The sequence below is a fragment of the Phacochoerus africanus genome, chromosome 16, assembly GCF_016906955.1.
Source record: "Phacochoerus africanus isolate WHEZ1 chromosome 16, ROS_Pafr_v1, whole genome shotgun sequence".
Classification (NCBI taxonomy): Eukaryota; Metazoa; Chordata; class Mammalia; order Artiodactyla; family Suidae; genus Phacochoerus; species Phacochoerus africanus.
In genome coordinates this window covers 14,193,590-14,212,696 of record NC_062559.1, presented here as the reverse complement: position 1 = coordinate 14,212,696, position 19,107 = coordinate 14,193,590, and the positions used below count along the sequence as shown (strand labels likewise).

General features: G+C 36.3%; 1 protein-coding gene and 1 long non-coding RNA gene across 8 annotated transcripts in view; one reads left to right on the top strand and one right to left on the bottom strand.

Annotated features, from left to right (window-relative positions):
* Positions 1 to 19,107, bottom strand: part of LOC125117381 (uncharacterized) — a 125,947-nt gene that overhangs the window by 29,438 nt on the left and 77,402 nt on the right. The gene's annotated exons all lie outside the window — the stretch shown is intronic.
* AGBL3 (AGBL carboxypeptidase 3) overlaps positions 1 to 19,107 on the top strand; it is a 100,608-nt gene that overhangs the window by 18,625 nt on the left and 62,876 nt on the right. For 4 of the 7 annotated variants that reach the window (XR_007132605.1, XM_047763202.1, XM_047763198.1 and 1 more), the window contains exons 4-5: positions 1,101 to 1,286; positions 17,754 to 17,861. Coding sequence is in view for 5 of the 7 variants with exons in the window: in XM_047763202.1 (XP_047619158.1) it covers positions 1,101 to 1,286; positions 17,754 to 17,861 (294 nt within the window). In the remaining 2 variants the exon portion in view is untranslated. Of the gene's footprint in view, positions 1 to 1,100; positions 1,287 to 3,420; positions 3,485 to 17,753; positions 18,074 to 19,107 lie in introns of those variants that run through there. The other 3 variants (XM_047763201.1, XM_047763200.1, XR_007132606.1) reach the window with 2 other exon arrangements.

Here is a 19,107-nt window from a genome sequence, read left to right as displayed (position 1 = left end):
CTTTAAGTACTTTTTTCTACTTGTTCAAATGTTGGCGTTTGATTTCTTTATAATTTACATTTACAGATAGTATGAGGTATGGATCTAATTTTATTTTCTGATTCATAAATAGCCACCTTGCCATTTTTGAGTCATACTGTAAATTAGACAAAATGTGGTCTGTTTGCATAATGCAAAACTAGATAATTAATGACTGTTGAATAAGTGGATCTATAAAACCCATCCTGAGAAAATAGCAAGGGAAGATTATTCCTTCTTTGCATATAGTAAAGTTTGCATTCAGAGAAGCTCTATTGGCTAATCAAAATCCTATAGAAACAAAGTGGTAGAATAGAACTCAGTTTGTCTGACTCCTAGGCCAATTGCTGTATTTGCTATTGTACAAGTAATAGCCAAGAATTAAATGTAGCTAAGAAGCCACATTTCAGAGATGAAAGTTCAAGAACAGTCAGACAAGATGCAGAACCAAATATATGAAAGGTAGAAGAAAACTAGGAACTGTAGCATCACTTTAAAAGGGGGGGGAGTGGAAATGAGCTTAAGGAGGGATGATTGTCAATATCAAATTGATGCCCCACAATTATCCCATTAAAAGAGGGTCACTACACTACCTTCTTGGGGCAACTCCACTGTATTCCATGTGAATTATGTTCCTGGCTTAGGTCACACAGTGGCCCTAGAATGAGAACCGAGAAGTTGTAACTAAGAGTTCACTAGCAACCTTTGAGAATATAGTTGCAGTCAGTAGAGTGTCTTTTAATGCATTACATCAATAGTTGCCTCAGTTGTGATTAAGTTTAAGATGACAGTTTTCTACAAAAGCTGTAAGAAACAAACATTTTTGGAGTAGCAGTGAGCATTTAGCATAAATTAACAGATTATAAGGTCAACAGCGATTTTCTAGCTATTACGAAAATTGTTACAACATTTCATTAGTACTTAGATTTTTTTAAACTGCTGTGAAGTATAACATTTTATGATAATATCCAGAAATATTGACAGATTAATTGTATTGGGAGGAAAAAATAAACTACATAGAAAATTATAAGAATTGGGTTTTTCTCCTCCTCATTCATGATTGTGTTTGAATCCTTTTTCAGCTGACTCTATTAGTGACCCATTTTTCCCCCGGACTACGCAGATACTATTGGAGTATCAGCTAGGGAGATGGGTGCCACGTCTTCGTGAACCACGAGACTTATATGGTGTCTCTTCTTCTGGTCCGCTGAGCCCAACACGGTGGCCGTACCACTGTGAGGTCATTGATGAAAAAGTCCAACATATTGGTATGTTCTTAAGAGTTTTGGGGGTTCAAACACTGGCACACTTAATTTCGCAAATTTGATTTTAATGAGAAGACTTATGGTATTAGAAAAGGATGTTGGAGTTCCCACCATGGTGCAGTGGGTTAAGAATCCAACTTCAGTGGCTCAGGTCACTGCAGAGGTATGGGTTTGATCCCTGGCCAGACAAGTGGGTTAAAGGATCTGGTCTTGCCATAGCTGCAGTTTGGGTTGCAGTTGAGGCTGGGATTCAGTCCCTGGCCCAGAAACTTCCATATGCTATGGATGTAGCCAATTAAGAAAAAAAAGAACAATGCATTCCAAAAGAAATATAAAATGAGCCATGTATATAATTTTAAATTTTCTAGTAGTCACATTTCAAAAGTTTAAAAAAAAAAGTGAGTGAAATACAAATATATTTAATCCAAATAATCCAAAGTATTTTACATTCTTTTTTTTTAAATATGAAGTCTTTGAAATCTGGTATGTGTTTATATTTACATCTCAATTCAGTTCCAATTTCTCTACATCCTTGCCAACACTTGTGTTCTGTCTTTTGGATAATAGCCATCCTAACAGGTGTAAGATGGTATCTCACTGTGGCTTTGATTTACACTTCCCTGAAGATTACTGATGTTGACAGTGCAATCCCTATCAAAATTCCAAAGTCATTCATTACCGAAATAGAAAAACAACTCTGAATTCAAATGGAACCGCAAAAAGCCACAAATTGCCATATCAATTCTGAAAAAGAACAAAGCTGGAACCATCACACTTTCTGATTGCAAAATATATTGCAAAGCTACAGTAACCAAAGCAGCATGATACTAGCATAAAGATATATATATGTATGTATGTGTGTGTGTGTATATGTATGTATGTATGTATGTATATGTATATATGTCTATAGAACAGAATAGAGAGCCCAGAAATAAATGCATGCCTATATGGTAAACTAATTTTTGACCCGAATGCCAAGAATACACAATGGGGAAAAGATAGTTTCTTTAAAAATGTTGTTGAGAAAATTTGATACCAACATGCAGAAGAATGAAATTGGAACTTTTATCTTATTCCAAAAAATCAACTCAGAACAGATTAAAGACAGACCTAAGACCTGAAACTGTAAAACTCCTAGAAGAAAACAAGGGTGAAAGCTTCATGTTGTTCTTGGTAGTGATATCATGGATATGACAACAAAAGCACTGGCAACAAAAGCAAAAACAAAAACAAAACAAGTGGGACTACATTTAAAAAGCTTTCGCACGCAAAGGAAACAGTCAAGATAGTGAAAAGGCAGCCTATGGAATGGGAAAAACATCTCAAGATATATATTTCATAAGGGGTTAATCTATAAAATATATAAAGAATCTCTCAATAGCAGAAAGACTAATAACCAGATTAAAAAATGGGGCTAAGAACTTGAAATATTCCTGCAAAGACGACATACACGTGATCAACAGGTATATTTGACTTACTACGTGAACTGTTTCTGTTGTTGGTTATACTTTCCTCTTGGTCTCTAAATGCTCTATATGTTTAGGAGATTGGCTTACTATCATATATGTTGCATACTTTTTTCTTAGTTTCTCATTTATCTTTGTTATTCAGGAATTTAAAATTTTTATGTGATCAGTATGTATACTGTTTAGAATTCTATACTGAATTTCTGTGAAATGCTCATATTTCTCTTAACACTTTTCAACTTGTATTTTTTTGTGACTAAATTTTTTATTCATCAGGAATCTATTTTGATGGGAGGAGTGAGCTCCCAATCTAGTTCTGTTAACTGTCTAGCCAGGTGTGCCAACAAGATTAGTAAATAAATAATTTTCTGTCTACCAATTGGAAAAGCCACAAGTATCATATACTAGACTGCCAGTTCTGATTTTGAATTCTGTTCTGTTCTGTTAACTTGTCTATTCATATGACGGCATGAAATCTTTGATTACTATAGCTTTAAAACTCTTAAGTTTTATTATGTAGTAAACATGGTTCCCTATCATTACTTCTCTATTTTTAATTTTCCAGTTTCTTGGCTACTTTTGCCTAATTGTATTTCTATATGGAATTTTTTTAAAGCCTTCCTAGTTGCCCTAAAATTAATACTGGGAACTTTATTGTGATCACATTACAGTTATAGATTAATTTAAGGACGAGTGGCATCTTTACAGTATTGCATCTCCCTATCCAAGAACAAGGTATGTCTCACTGTTCTAGTTTTCCTTTATCTCCCTTAATATAATTTTACATTATTTTCCTGCACCCTTTCTAAGTTGTATTTGTTAGGTGTTATTTCCTAACTTGTTTTGTAGTAGAAAATTAAGTTTTGTATATTAATTTTGAAATTATCCTCCTTTTGTTTCTCGTTTTTGAATTTTTATACATATGCTGGATATACAGTTACACCATGTAGTAGTAATATAATTAAATCTCCTAATTTCCAATTTTTATATCTTACACTTTTTTTTCTCGACCGAATGCATTGACTGGTAGTTTCAAAAATATTTAATAAATTTATATTCATCTTGTTCCTCATTTGTAATAGGAATTCTTTTAAGTGTTTTCCCTCTAAGCAAAATATTATCAGGTTCTGGTTTGAAATAAGTTTGCCTTTGATCCTATCAAGCAAGTATGCATTTAATCTTATATTATTAAGAACTTTTACCAGGAATAATTACTAAATTTTATTATATGCCTTTTCAACATCTCTGGCGAGAAAGGGTTCTGGCGTTCTCATATTGCCTTGGTGAATTATGCTAGTATATTCCTTAATAGTGAACCAGCTGTGTATTACTGGAATAAATGCAGTTAATCATTATGTATTATGTTTGCTAATATTTTATACAGTACTTTGCTTCAGTATTCATAAATAAGATAATTTTATAATTTTATAGCTTTTATACTTTTTAAGGTTTGGTATCATTATTACTCAAGATTCTTTATGTTCTTGAACAATTTGAATAATACTGCAATTAACTGTTCTTTTAAGTTAGATTTCCCCCCAAAATATCTGGACATATCTATTATTTGTTGTTTTTGGAGTTACAAAGAGTATTTTTATTATCAAACTTATGTTTCTTCTTTGTTAGTTTAGGTTTTTCTATCTACTCCAGGAATAGTTTTGGTTATTTGTATTTTCCTAGAAAAATAAGTGCTTTTCATAAAGAATTTTTACTTCCATAGATTTAGGCAAAGAATTCTCTTGTAATTGTTATAATTTCCTTTGAACATGAGAGATTTTTTTCCTTATTCTCATATTTTATGGTGAGTATTTATGCATTCTTATTTTCTTCTCCCTGATTATATTAGTGAGGCTAATCTTACTAGTTTTGTCAAAGAATCAGTGTTCAAATATATTTATTAGTTCTGCTGTGCTGTTTTCTAACTCATTAATTTATGATTTTGTGGTCATTTAATTCATTTAGGCTTATTTTTTCCTGTTATTTAACCTCTTGTTCTGTATTTAACTTCTTGTTTCCTAATATTTTTACCTAATATTATGAAAATTTTCAAATAGGGAGAAATTAAAAGGATTATATAGAAACATCCAGGATCCACCAGTTAGGTTTTTTATCAGTAATTTGTAATATTTCTTTATCACATACATAGCAAAATATCCATCCCTGTCTATACTTACCATACCATTGTAGATTTTCAGTGTATTTCAAAGTAAACTATAGGCATTCTTACATTTTCACCTGTAAAGTTTTCTTTCTTTATGATTTTTTTTTATTTTAAGGTAAATTCTACATTCAATGAAATGCATGAATCTAAGCGTATCAGTCAGTAAATTTTTGTGTCTATCTGAACTTCAAATTTATTTTAATTTTTTTGGGGGAATAATTGACTTACAATGTTGTGTTAGTTTCAGATGGACAGCAAAGTGAATCAGTTATGTGAGTATGTTTGTGTGAGAGAGAGATATATATCTCCATTCATTCTTAGATTCTTTTCCCATATAGATTGTTACAGAATATTGAATAGATTTCCCTGACCCATACAGTAGGTCTTTGTTTTTTGTTTTTTTCTATTAAAGTATGATTGATTTACAGTGTTGTGCCAATTTCTGCTGTACAGTCAAATGACCCAGTAATACATTTTATATACATTCTTTTTCTCATATTATCTTCCATCATGGTTTATCCCAAGACATTGGATATAGTTCCCTGTGCTATACAGTAGGACTTCACTGCTTATCCATTTTAAATATAATAGTTTTCATCTACTAACCCCAAACTCCCAGTTCTTCCAACTCCTTCCTCCCTGTCTCTTGGCAACCACAAATCTGTTCTCTATGTCTGTGAGTCTGTTTTTGTTTTGTAGATAGATTCATTTGTAACGTTTTAGATTACACATATAAGTAATATTATGATAGTATTTGTCTTTCTCTTTCTGACTTCCTTCACTTAGTATGAGAATCTCTAGTTGCATCCATATTGCTACAAGTAACATTATTTTGTTATTTTTATGGTTGAATATTCAGTTATGTATATGTACCAAATCTTAATCCATTCATCTTTCAGTGGTCATTTAGGTTGTTTTCATGTCTTGGCTATTGTGAATAATGCCGCTATGAACATAGGTGTGCATGTATCTTTTTGAATTACAGTTTTATCTGGATATATGCCCCAGAGTGGGATTGCTGGATCATATGATAATTCCGTTTTTGGTTTTCTGGAGAACTTCCATTCTGTTTTCCATAGGGTTGTACCAATTTACATTCCCACCAATAGTATAGGAGGGCACCCTTTCTCCACTCTCTCTCCATCATTTGTTATTTGTAGACTTGTTAATGATGGCCAGTCTGACCAGTGTGAGGGGGTACCTCACTGTAGTTTTGATTTGCATCTCTCTACTAATTAGCTATTTTTAGCATCTTTTCATGTGCCTACTGGCTATTGATAAGTCTTTGGAGAAATGTCCATTTAGGTCTTTGGCTGATTTTTCACTTGGGTTGATTGCTTTTTTTGTTGTTGAGTTGTGTCAGTTGTTTGTATATTTTGGAGATTAAGCCTTTGTCAGTTGCATTGTTATAAATATTTTCTCCCATTCTGTAGGTTGTCTGTTCAGGGTTGTTTTTGTTTGGTTTTGTTTTTTGTCTTTTTGGGGCCGCAACTGTGGCATATGGAAGTTCCCAGGCTAGGGGGGGTCAAATCAGAGCTGTAGCCACTGGCTACAGCCACAGCCACACCAGATCTGAGCCATGTCTCTGACACCACATCTCATGGCAATGCTGGATCCTTAACCCACTGAGTGAGGCCAGGGATCAAACCTGCATCCTCATGGATGCCAGTCATATTCATTTCTGCTGAGCCACAATGGGAACTCCTCAGGTTTTTTTTTTTTAATACTTTGCTTTGCTATGCAAAAGCTTGTAAGTTCATTTAGGTTCCAATTGTTTATTTTTGTTTTTATTTCTTTTGCCTTGGGAGACTGACCTGAGAAAACATTAGTACAATTTTTTATTTTTTTATTTTTATTATTATTATTATTTTATTTTTTTTTGTCTTTTTGCCTTTTCTAGGGCCGCTCCTACAGCATATAGAGGTTCCCAGGGTAGGGGTCTAATCGGAGCTGTAGCCGCCGGCCTACACCACATCCACTGCAGCACGGGATCCGAGCCGCGTCTGCAACCTACACCACAGCTCACTGCAATGCCAGATCCTTAACCCACTGAGCAAGGCCAGGGATTGAACCTGCAACCTCATGGTTCCTGGTTGGATTCGTTAACCACTGAGCCACGATGGGATCTCCAATACAATGTTTGTCAAAGAATGTTTTGCCTGTGTTCTCTGCTAGGAGTTTTATGGTAGGTTGGTCTCTATTCTGTTGCATTGATCTGAATGTCTGTTTCTATACCACCCCCACACTGTTTTGTTTACTGTAGCTTTGTAGTATTATGTGAAATCCGAGAGAGTTATGTCTTTTGCTTCTTTTATTTCCTCAGAATTACTTTGGCAACTCTGGGTCTTATGGTTCCATATAAATTTTCAGGTTATTTGTTCTAGTTCTGTGAAAAATGTCATGGGTAATTTGATAGCATTGCATTGAATCTATAAATTGCTTTGGGTAGTATGGCCATTTTAACAATATTTTTCCAATCCAACAGCATGGGATATATTTCCATTTCTTTGAATCCTCTTTAATTTCCTTGATTAATATTTTATAGTTCTCAATATATAAGTCTTTCACCTCCTTGGTCAGGTTTATTCCTATGTATTCTGTGTGTGTGTGTGTGTGTGTTTTACATTCCTTTTCTGATATTTCACTGTTGGTGTACAGACACGCAGCCGATTCTTGAATGTTAATCTCTTGTCCTCCTGGTTTGCTGAGTTGGTCTATCAGATCTAGTAGTTATTGTGTGGAGTCCTTAGGGTTTTCTATATATAATATCATGTCATCTGCATAGAGTGACAGTTTTACCTCTTCTCTTCCAACTTGGATACCTTTTATTTCTTTTGTTTGTCTGATTGCTGTGGCTAGGACTTCCAATATTCTGTTGAATAGAAGTGGTGAGAGTGGGCATCCTTATCCTGTTTCAGATTTTAGCAGGAAGGCTTTCAGATTTTCTCTGTTGAGTAGCATATTGGCTGTAGGTTTGTCATAAATGGCTTTGATTATATTAAGGTATGTTCCCTCTATACCCACTTGGTAAGAGTTTTTATCACGAATGGATGTTGGATTTTTTCAAATGCTTTTTCGGCATCTATTGAGATGATCATGTGGTTCTTGACTTTTGTTAATGTGGTGTATGACATTGATTGATTGAACCATCCTTGTGAACTTGGGATGAATCCCATCTGGTCATGGTGTATGATTTTTTTTAATATGTTGTTGGATTCAGTTGGCTAAAATTTTGTTGAGAATTTTTGTGTCTATAGTCATTAAAGGTATTGGCCTGTAATTTTCTTTTTTGGTAGTATCTTTGCCTGGTTTTGGTAGTAGGGTGATTGTGGCTTCATAGAATCTTTCAGACATTGAGTGTTCCTTCTTCTTCAACCTTTTAGGAAAGTTTAAGAAGAATGGGTGTAAGTTCTTTTTTTAAAATTTTTTTTTATTTTCCCACTGTACAGCAAGGGGATCAAGTTATCCTTACATGTATACATTACAATTACATTTTTTTCCCCCACCCTTTGTTCTGTTGCAACATGGGTATCTAGACAAAGTTCTCAATGCTACTCAGCAAGATCTCTTTGTAAATCTATTCTAAGTTGTGTCTGATAAGCCCAAGCTCCTGATCCCTCCCACTCCCTCCCCCTCCCATCAGGCAGCAACAAGTCTTTTCTCCAAGTCCATGATTTTCTTTTATGAGGGGATGTTCATTTGTGTTAGATATTAGATTCCAGTTATAAGTGATATCATATGGTATTTGTCTTTGTCTTTCTGGCTCATTTCACTCAGTATGAGATTCTCTAGTTCCATCCATGTTGCTGCAAATGGCATTATGTCATTCTTTTTAAGTTCTTTGTATGGTAGAATTCACCCATGAAGCCATCTGGTCCTGGACTTTTGTTTGTACTGAGTGTTTTTATTATGTATTCAATTTCATTTCTAGTGATTAGTCTGTTCAGTTGATCTATTTCTTCTTCTCTTTTTTTTTTTTTTGTCTTTTTCCCATTTCTTGGGCTGCTCCTGTGGCATATGGAGGTTCCCAGGCTAGGGGTCGAATCAGAGCTGTAGCCGCCAGCCTACGCCACAGCCACAGCAACGCTGGATCCAAGCCATGTCTGCAACCTACACCACAATGCCAGATCCTTAACCCACTGAGCAAGGCCAGGGATCAAACCCACAACCTCATGGTTCCTAGTCAGATTCGTTAACCACTGAGCCATGATGGGAACTCCAATCTATTTCTTCTTGATTCAGTTTTGGTAGGCTCTAGAAATTTGTCCATTTCTTCTAGGTTGTCTATTTGTTGGCATGTAATTGTTCATAGTATTCTCTTACGGTTTTTTGTATTTCTGCAGTATCTGTTGAGATTTTCGTTTTTCATTTCTTATTTTGTTTGAGTTTTTTCTCTCCTCTTCTTGGTGAATCTGGCCAGAGGTTTATCAGTTTTGTTTGCCCTTCCAAAGAACAAGCTCTTGGTTTTATTTTTTTTTCTGTTGTTTTTTGAATCTCTATTTTATTGATTTCCTCTCTGATCTTAATGATTTCATTCCTTCTGCTGCCTTTAGGGGTTTTTTTTATTATTATTCTTTTTCTAAATCATTTAGGTGGTGGGTTAAGTTATATTGATTTGAGACTTTCCTTCATTTTTGAGCAAGGCCTGTAATGGTGTAAACTTCCCTCTAAGCACTGCTTTTGCAGCATCCCGTTTATTTTGGATGGTTGTGTTGTGTTTTCATTATCATTTGGCTCGAGGTATTTTTTAATTTCCTTTTGGATTTCCTCATTGACCCATTGGTTTTTTTTAAAATAGCATGTTGTTTAGTCCCCATGTTGTCAGTTTTTTCTCATTTCTTTTCCTGTGGTTGATTTCTAGTTTCATGCCATTGTAGTCAGAGAAGATACTTGAAATAATTTCTGTATTCTTAAATTTGTTGAGGTTAGTTTTGTGCCCCAGTATGTGGTCAGTCCTTGAGAATGTCTGTGTGCACTTGAAAAGAATGTATATTCTAATTTTTTTGGGTGTAATGTCCTGAAAATACCAATTAAGTCCTAACTTTTCTATTATATGATTTAGGATCTCTGTTGCCTTATTGATTTTCTGTCTAGAGGATATGTCCATTAATGTGAGTGGGGTGTTAAAATCTCCTATCATTATTGTATTTCCATCATTTTTTCCTTTTATGTCTGTTAGTACTTGTTGTATGTATCTGGGTGCTCCTGTAAGGGGCATATATATTGACGATTGTAATATCCTCTTCTTGCATGGATCCTTTTATCATTAAATAATGTCCTTATTTGTCTTTCTTTATGGTCTTCATTTTAAAGTATTTTGTCTGATATGAGTATTGCAACTCCTGCTTTCCTATCTTTTCCATTTGCATGAAATACCTTTTTCCATCCCCTCACTTTCAATTTATACATGTCCTCTGCCCTAAGGTGGGTCTCCTGCATATTGTAGGTTCTTGTTTTTTTATCCAATCTGCCTCTCTACGTCTTTTGATTGGAGCATTCTGTCCTTTGACATTTAAGGCAATATTGATAAATATTTATTTATTGCCATTTTTAAATTTGTTTTCCAGATGATTCTATGTTTCTCCTTTGTTCCTTTCTTATTTTGGTTGGATGATTATCTTTTATTTTATGCTTGTCTCCTTTCTTTTTAGTTTTTGTGGATGTACTGTTTGGTTTTGATTTGTGGTTGCCCTGTTTTTCAAGTATGTTAACCTCTTCCTATATCTGCTTGCTTTAGCCTGATAGCCATGTAGCCTCAAACACAGTCTGAAAAAAAGTCTAGATTTTCCTACTTTCCTTCCTCATCTGTTATGATTTTATGGTGTCCTTTTTTAACTGCTTCATGTTTGTCCTTTTGCTGTTCTTTGTGTTTATTGTTGCTTTTACAATAGGTTTTTTTTTCCTTTTAGATCTGTATATTGGCTTGTTTAAATGATTGCCTTCCAATTGTGATTTCCTCCATCCTATTTCTTCTTCTTTTTTATTTAGAGGAGGCCTTTCAGCATTCCTTTTAGATGGGTTTAGTATTGCTGTATTCTTTTAGTTTTTGTTTGTTGCAGAAAATCTTTATTTCTCCTTCTATTTTAACTGAAATTCTTGCTGGGGAGAATATTCTAGGCTGCAGATTTTTCTCTTTTAGAACTTTTTTTTTTAGGGCTGCCCTTATGGCATATGGAAGTTGCCAGGCTAGGTGTCAAATTGGTGCTGCTGCTGCTGGCCTGTGCCACAGCAACGTGGGATCTGAACCGCATCTACAACCTACACCACAGCTCACCGTAACGTCATATCCCTGACCCACTGAGCAAGACCAGGTATTGAACCTACATCCTCATGGATACTAGTTGGATTGATTTGTGCTGCGCCACAATGGGAACTCCCCCTTTTAGAACTTTGAAAATGTCTTGCCACTCTCTTCTGGCCTGTAGTGCTTCTGTAGAGAAATCAGCTGATACCCTTATAATTGTCTTTGTTTTTCTCTTGCTGCCTTTATAATCTTCTCGTTAACTTTTGCCTTTTTTTGTTTGTTTGTTTGTTTGTTTTAACTTTTGCCACTTGTATTATAATGTGACTTGGCGTGGGCCTGTTTCAGTTCAACTTGTTTGGGGTCCTCTCTGCTTCCTATATCTTGATATCTGTTATCTTTAGATTTGGAAAGTTTTCAGCCATAATTTCTTCAAATATATTTTCAATCCCCTTTTCTTTTTCTTCTCCTTCTGGAATCCCTATTGTACATAGATTGGCCTGCTTCATATTATCCCATAGATCTCTTATATTGCTTTCATGTTTTGTCATTTGGTTTTCTGTCTGCTGTCCTTCTTGGGTGATTTCCATTATTCTATCTTCCAAGTCACTAATTCGTCCCTATGCATTATTTGTTCTGTTCTTCAGTGCCTTTAACTCAGCTTGCATCTCTACAAATGAATTTTTCTAATTTTTCTTGGTTCCTTCTAATATTTTCTAGTTCCTTTCTAAAGTAATCTGCATTACAGTTCATATCTGCTCTTAATTCCTTCATATTTGCTCTTAATTCCTTCAGTATTTTCACTATCTCCTTTTGAACTCTGTGTCTATTAGACTGTAGAGGTCTGTTTCTTTATTTGCTCCTTGAGGTGAATTCTCCTGTTCTTTTAACTGGGGATGGTTCCTGAGCTTCTTCATTTTGCTTATATTTTTCTTATTCTGTGAGTTTAGAGAAAACAACTACTGTAGTCTTGGAGAGCTATTTATATGCATGAGTGCCCCTAGGTATTTTGCGAGAACTTATTTTTTATCTTTAGGGTGCTTTGCATACTTCCAGGGAGATGGAGGCAATAGTCAGGGCTAGTAGCTAGTGCCTGGTGCCTGGGCCCTTAATGGTGGCAAGGACCTGCAGGAATGTGGTACAGGCTACTTCTAGTTGCAGGGCCCTGGGAAGTGAGTGATCAGGCAAGTGTAGGTGATGCCAATGGTAGTAGAAGGGTGGGTTTATTCCCAGGGGAGAGCAACAAAAGATGGTGCTTGGTTGCAGTGCCCTCTTTTTTGCTGACCTCTGAGGTGACTGGGACCACAACTGAGCCTGTTCACAAACCCCTAGTGGTTGTGGACCATGCTCCCCCTCTGGTTTTGAGACGACTGCTGTGGTTTGCTCCCACCACCTGCAGATCATGCAAGAGGTGCCGTGTCATGCTTAGCACCCCACTGCCCTTAGCCCACACAAGAGGCGCCCTGTCACCTGTGGCCCATGCAAGTGGCATCTTGCTACCCATGGTCTGTGCCAGAGGTGCCCTGCCCTCTGAGAGTCCACTCATGCACAGGGAAAGATATTCCTATGGCGGTCCACCCCTCCTCTCTTTGCCCTCCCCGACAGTGGTGCCTTGCTTCTCCTGTGAGCCCAGACCTCCTCCCGGGTTTCCTCAGCTTTGGTGCTCAGCTGCCCAGCCCATGGTGCACCACTCCCTAGCCCTCCAGGCTGTCTCCACACAGCCAAGCCTAGTCTTCTCCCAGGAACTGATATCCAGAGCCGGAGTCTCAGCTCCTGGCCCCTATCTGTGCATCTCAGACTGTGGTCTCTGGGGGTAGTGGTACAGATGATCTGTGCATCTCTCACTCTGCTTTGCCCTCCTCAGTCCAGCTGCTGTGCTTTTTCTCTGCAACTCTGAGGTCCCTCCATCTCAGCTGATCTCCCCGTTGGTTACGTGGCTTCTCAGGGTGTGGGTTCCTCTTCTCTTTCTCAGCTCCCTCTCAGGAGTGCTAGTCCCATCCTGATTACTTTTTTTTCTCTTTTTTCCTTTTGTTCTAACCAGTTACATGGAGGGCTTCTTGCCCTTTTTGCAGCTTTAAGGTCTTCTGCTAGCATTCAGTAGATGTTCTGAGTGAATCATTCTACATGTAGATGGGTTTTTTTGATGTGTCTGGGAGAAGGTGAGTGCCAGGTCTTATTCTACTGCCATCTTGATCTTCTCCATAATTTAATATTTCCTAACCTAAGTGCTGTTTGCTTTGTGATAAAGCATTGAACTGTATTTCTTTGTTTTTGTACTTTTCATAAGTGTGGTTTCTAATAAGCATCTTGTTTAAATATTTAGTTTGTTTCTGGCCATGTGAGTTATGGGTAGAAGTATGTTTTGGTAGAGTTAAAAAGTGAGCACAAATAATTGGCAAAAAAAGATACATGTATCAGTGCAACAGAATAGAGTCCAGAAATAGACTAACACATTCATAACCAAATGATTTTTAACAAAGGCACAAAGCCATCACGTAGGCCTAAGGAAAGTATTTTCAATAATTTGTACTGTAATAACTTGTTATTCACATAGAAAAAATAAACCTTTACCTCTACCTCACTCAATATACCAGAAATTAATTCAAGATAGGTCATAGGCCTAAACGTAAAAGTCAATATTTTAAAGCTCCAAGAAGAAAACATAGGATTTTATCTTCATAACCATGGGATAAAGCAGTAATACCTTAGAGAAGATCCAGAAAGAAAAAGGATGCAATGAAAAAAATAAAGAAATTTGACATCTTCAAAATTGTAAATTTTCACCAAGGACACAGTTAATAACATGAAGAGGCAAGCCAGTCTGTAAGAAAATATTCCCAACATGTATTGACAAAGGACTTGTATGCAGAATATATGAAGAATTTCTACAAATCAATATTAAGAAGAAAAAATCCTAGTTAAAAAATGAGTGATGGGAGTTCCCATCGTGGCTCAGCAGTAGGATCCATGAGGATGCAGGTTTGACCGATGGCCTTGCTCTGGTGTTGTCATAAGCTGTGGTGTAGGTTGCAGATGTGGCTCATATCCCATGTTGCTGTGGCTGTGGTGTAGGCCTGCAGCTGTGGATCTGATTTGACCCCTAGCCTGGGAACTTCCATGTGCTGAGGGTGCAGCCCCAAAAAGCTACACACACACACACACACACACACGCGCGCGTGCGCACATGTGCACACACACACACACATACACACATATATATATGCAAAATACTTGAGCAAACATTATCAAAGGAAGAATATAATGACTAAGAAACATATGGCAAAGTGTTCAACATGGGACATGAATATTAAAGTTGCAGTGAGATACGACTTTATATTTAGGATGGCAAAAGCTTTTAATTTTAAAAAGCTGACAACTCCAAATAATGCAGAACAATGGAACTTTAATAAATTGTTGGTGAGAGTGTAAAATTTTGTAACCACTTAAAAGGTTTAGCTGTTTTGTTTTTTAATAAAGGACAATACGTAACTATCCTGTAACCAGCAGCTCCACTCCTAGATTAATATTAGAGACATAAAAATATATGTCCTCAAAAATAGTTACATGGAATTTTCATTTTCATCTTTATTCACAATAGCCAAAAGCTGGAAACAACTCAGAAGTCCATCAGTAGGAGAATGGATAACGAAACTATCATATAACCATATAGTGGCAGACATCAGCAGTAAAAAAGGAAAATGAAAAACTGGTAAACACAACATGGATGAATTCCAAAAACATTACACTGAGTTAAAGCGGCCAAAACCAGAAGACTACTTAATATATGATTACAGTTGTAGATACAAGTTGTAGAACAGGGAAAACTTGTTTATGGTGACGGAAATCAGTGGTTTTTGGAGGTGGGTGGGTGGTAGGGATCAGCTGGGAAAGGGCAAGAGGGACCTTTCCAGGATGATAAAAATGTGCTGTATCTTGATAAGCGTATTGGTTATATGATTACATATATACATGCATATATATATATATATTTATTTATTTATTTAAAATTCAAACTTGAAGTGTACAATTAAAATCCGTACATTGCATTCTTTGTAATATATAAATTTTACTCAATTTAAAAAGTGTTCACGGAATTCCTGTCGTGGCGCAGTGGTTAACGAATCCAACTAGGAACCATGAGGTTGCAGGTTGGATCCCTGGCCTTGCTCAGTGGGTTAAGGATCTGGCGTTGCTGTGAGCTGTGGTGTAGGTCGCAGATGTGGCTTGGATCCCGTGTTGCTGTGGCTGTGGCATAGGCCAGCTGCTACAGCTCCGATTTGACCCCTAGCCTGGGAACCTCCATATTGCCGCAGGAGCGGCCCTAGAAAAGGCAAAAAGACCAAAAATTAAAAAAATAGAAAGTGTTCACAATTCTCCATCCATGAATCCTCACCCTTTGAAATAACATCTTGCATTTTCTTCCATGAAGAGGTATACTCTCGTGCCCCATGTCTTGAATCTGAGATGGCCTATGACTTGCTTTAGCCAAACAGAATGTGGCAGAGATGATAGCATGCCAGTGTTGACCTAGGCTTCAAGAGACTTTATACACTTTTGCTTTCTCTTAAACCCTGTCCATGGAGTTCCCATTGTGGCGCAGTGGTTAACAAATCCGACTAGAAACCATTAGGTTGCAGGTTCGATCCCTGGCCTTGCTCAGTGGGTTAAGGGCATTGCCATGAGCTGTGGTGTAGGTCGCAGACGTGGCTCTGGCATAGGCTAGAGGCTACAGCTCTGATTCGACCCCTAGCCTGGGAACCTCCATATGCTGTGGGAGTGGCCCTAGAAAAGGCAAAAAGACAAAAAAAAAAGCAATTCCTAGAGTAGCTTATGGATAATGAAAGTGTAGTGAAGATGAGCTGAGGTTGTCCTAGATCAGCCAAACTTGCAGCTGATTAAGATACATGAGTGAACCTAACCAGTACCAGAAGAATCACCCAGCTAAGATAAATGTTGTTTTATGTCACTAAGTTTTGGAATAAGGTTCTTATGTAGGAAAAGTTAATTAACACTTATACCAGAATGGCTTAGAGTTCAATCTCTGTAGGAATAAACAGTGGCCCATGATCTGACCCATCACTTATCTGAGCCTTTTATTCATCATTGAAAAATGGGGCATAAATCAGTTTTGGGAAAGGAATGCCTTTTATAATCAATGCCCAAAGAATTTCTATAAAATGTTTAATTAAATTTTAAATAAATTAAAATTTTAATTAATTTTAAAAGCATTAAATGATATAGAAAGTTATCAATAGATTTTCTAAAGTAGTCTCAAAGTTTACAGAGAGCAAATCATATGCCATTTGTACACAGACATTAGGTTAATTCCTTTCTGAGCCAAGCAGGCTCCTTTTAAGAGAGAAAAAAATAAAATAACCATGTAATCTAAGTGAGAAAATGATATGAGTTTGATACATTAAATGAGTTTGATATATATTTGATGATATTAAATGAGTTTGCTGTACTGTTTTTAAAAGGGCATATATATGGCTTTATATATCAAGATGTAAAAAAAAAAAAAAAGCAAGGCAAATAGCTGAAATTCCCAAAATTTTCAGAAAAATGCTACATTAAAAGTTCATGATTAATTTTGGTTTGAATTGATTACATTTTCAACTAGTGAGGGTCTCACTTTGAAATTTCAATTTGCTTTATTTATTATTGGTTTATTTGGTTGTGTGTTGTTCATTTAACCCTGCAATGTACAGTGGTGCATATTTGCATCAGTATTCTAGTCCGTGTTTTTTCTGTAGCTAGACATGACCCCTCTTCACTGTGTCACATACACTGCTATTGCTGAAGCAGTTGTACATGAAATCCCCAAAACATGTTTGTCCAGAGATACTTGTTTCTCATCACTCAGTTGTTGTTTTTTTTTTTTTAATTTCAATAAATGTATTTGAGATCATCCAGGCTGGCTCCTTCTATTGGAGAATATTTATTCCCAGAGCCAAAACATAGTTTGACACATATCAGTCAGCAATAAAAGAAGAAAATTAGTCATCATCAAATACTTGTCCACTAAAAAGTGGGAACAGCTAGAGTAGTTGGGCCATGAAGTCATTTTTTTCCAATCAGATAGGTCCTGGTCAAAAATTTGGTCCTAAAATTATAATGAAGAGAAGGAAAGCTGGTCTAGGTAAAGACAAAAATGGGGTTCCAAGGCTAGCCTTCCTCTGAGGAGACAAAAGAAACTTGACCCATGTATTTAAGCTTAGGGAAAAACCATTATCAAGCAGAAGGCTGAAGATGCAGGGAAAGAGAATAAAAGGTGGAGGAAGATTCCCAGAGGTAGGTTAGGAAGGCATCAAGCATTCAAGAGAAATAGAAACTTGAGTTTAACATCTATGATGACAGTGACACAAATAAGCATGAGCTACTCAACTATAATTTAGAACCAAGTTGCAAATGGAATGTTACGGGTTTTGTGAAAGTGTGACCATGCTTATTGTTACTTCCAATGAACCCTTGATAAAATCCAGCTTCACATAAAACACTAAATGTTAGCCTAGGTCTACCAATGAATAATTTGAAAATATACAATAAATTTTCTCATTTTCTTTTGACGTCATATTCAAATAATGGTTTCTATTTTTCTCCAGATTGGACCCCTTCTTTTCCTGAGCCAGTGTACATCCCAACAGGCCTGGAGATGGGACCCCTTTACCCAGACTCCAAGGAAGACACTGTGGTTTATCTAGCTGAAGATGGTGGGTACATAGTGAGACATGTTGCTATAAAATACAGTTTGGTACCTAGGCTAATATCTTAAGTTATATTTGTTTTGCTGTTTATAGTGGAAATTGCAGATTACTGGGAATTCTCTGACTCCAAAAACATGTTTGGTTACTGTTGATTCAAATATTGATTCAGTGCTAATTATAATCTTGAAGGTACATATCCTAATTTATGCAAAGTTACTTTAAAATAAAACATTACGTTGACCATAAGAATGAAGTATTTTACTGAGATGGCATTAAACTTCACACCAGTTTTCAAAGAGTGCTCTGCAACTATTGTTCCCTGTCTATAGGTCATGTTCATACAACTTTTCAAATGGTTTATTTTCATTTCATTTTAATGCACTTCTTGGGATTGCCGTCCTTAAGAGGAATATATCCCACACTGCAAATAACATCTAAGATTCTATCTCAGGAAAGTGTTCTTTTTTTTATTACTCAATGAACTTTATTACATTTATAGTTGTACAGTGATCATCACAACCCAATTTTATAGCATTTCTATCCTAAACCTCCAGCACATCTCCCTACCCCCCAACCTGTCTGATTTTGGAAACCGTAAGTTTTTTAAAGTCTGTGAGTCAGTATCTGTTCTGCTAAAAAGTTCATTGTGTCCTTTTTTTAGATTCCATTTGTAAGTAATAGCTTATGATGTTGGTGTCTCACTGTCTGACTTCTCTTAGCATGATAATTTCTAGGTTCATCCATGTTGCTGCAAATGCCATTATTTCTTTCATTTTAATGGCTGAATAATATTCCACTGTGTATATGTACCACATCTTCCTTGTCCACTCCTCTGTCGATGGACATTTAGGTTGTTTCCAGTCATGACTCTTGTATATAGTACTGCAATGAACAGTCATGGTTTTCTCTGTAGAGATGCTCAGGAGTGAGATTGCTGGCAGGAAAGTGTTCTTAACACTCAGGATCAATAACTGCACTTTCAGAGCTCTGGTAATGCTTAATCTCTGCTTTATCATAAGGTGTGCTAATAATCAAACATAGAAGTTTCAACATATATTCTAAGCCGTGCTGCTCCTAAAGCACCAACATAAGGGACTGGAGGACTCCTGTATAATTTCACCATCACATTTTCTATATTTTGAATATATATTAAAAGATGATTTCCAGGGAACGTATGTATTTTATTTAAAGAGCTGACAAAAAATAAATAGGGATTGCTTCTTATACCATAAGTGATTCCAGAAATTATACA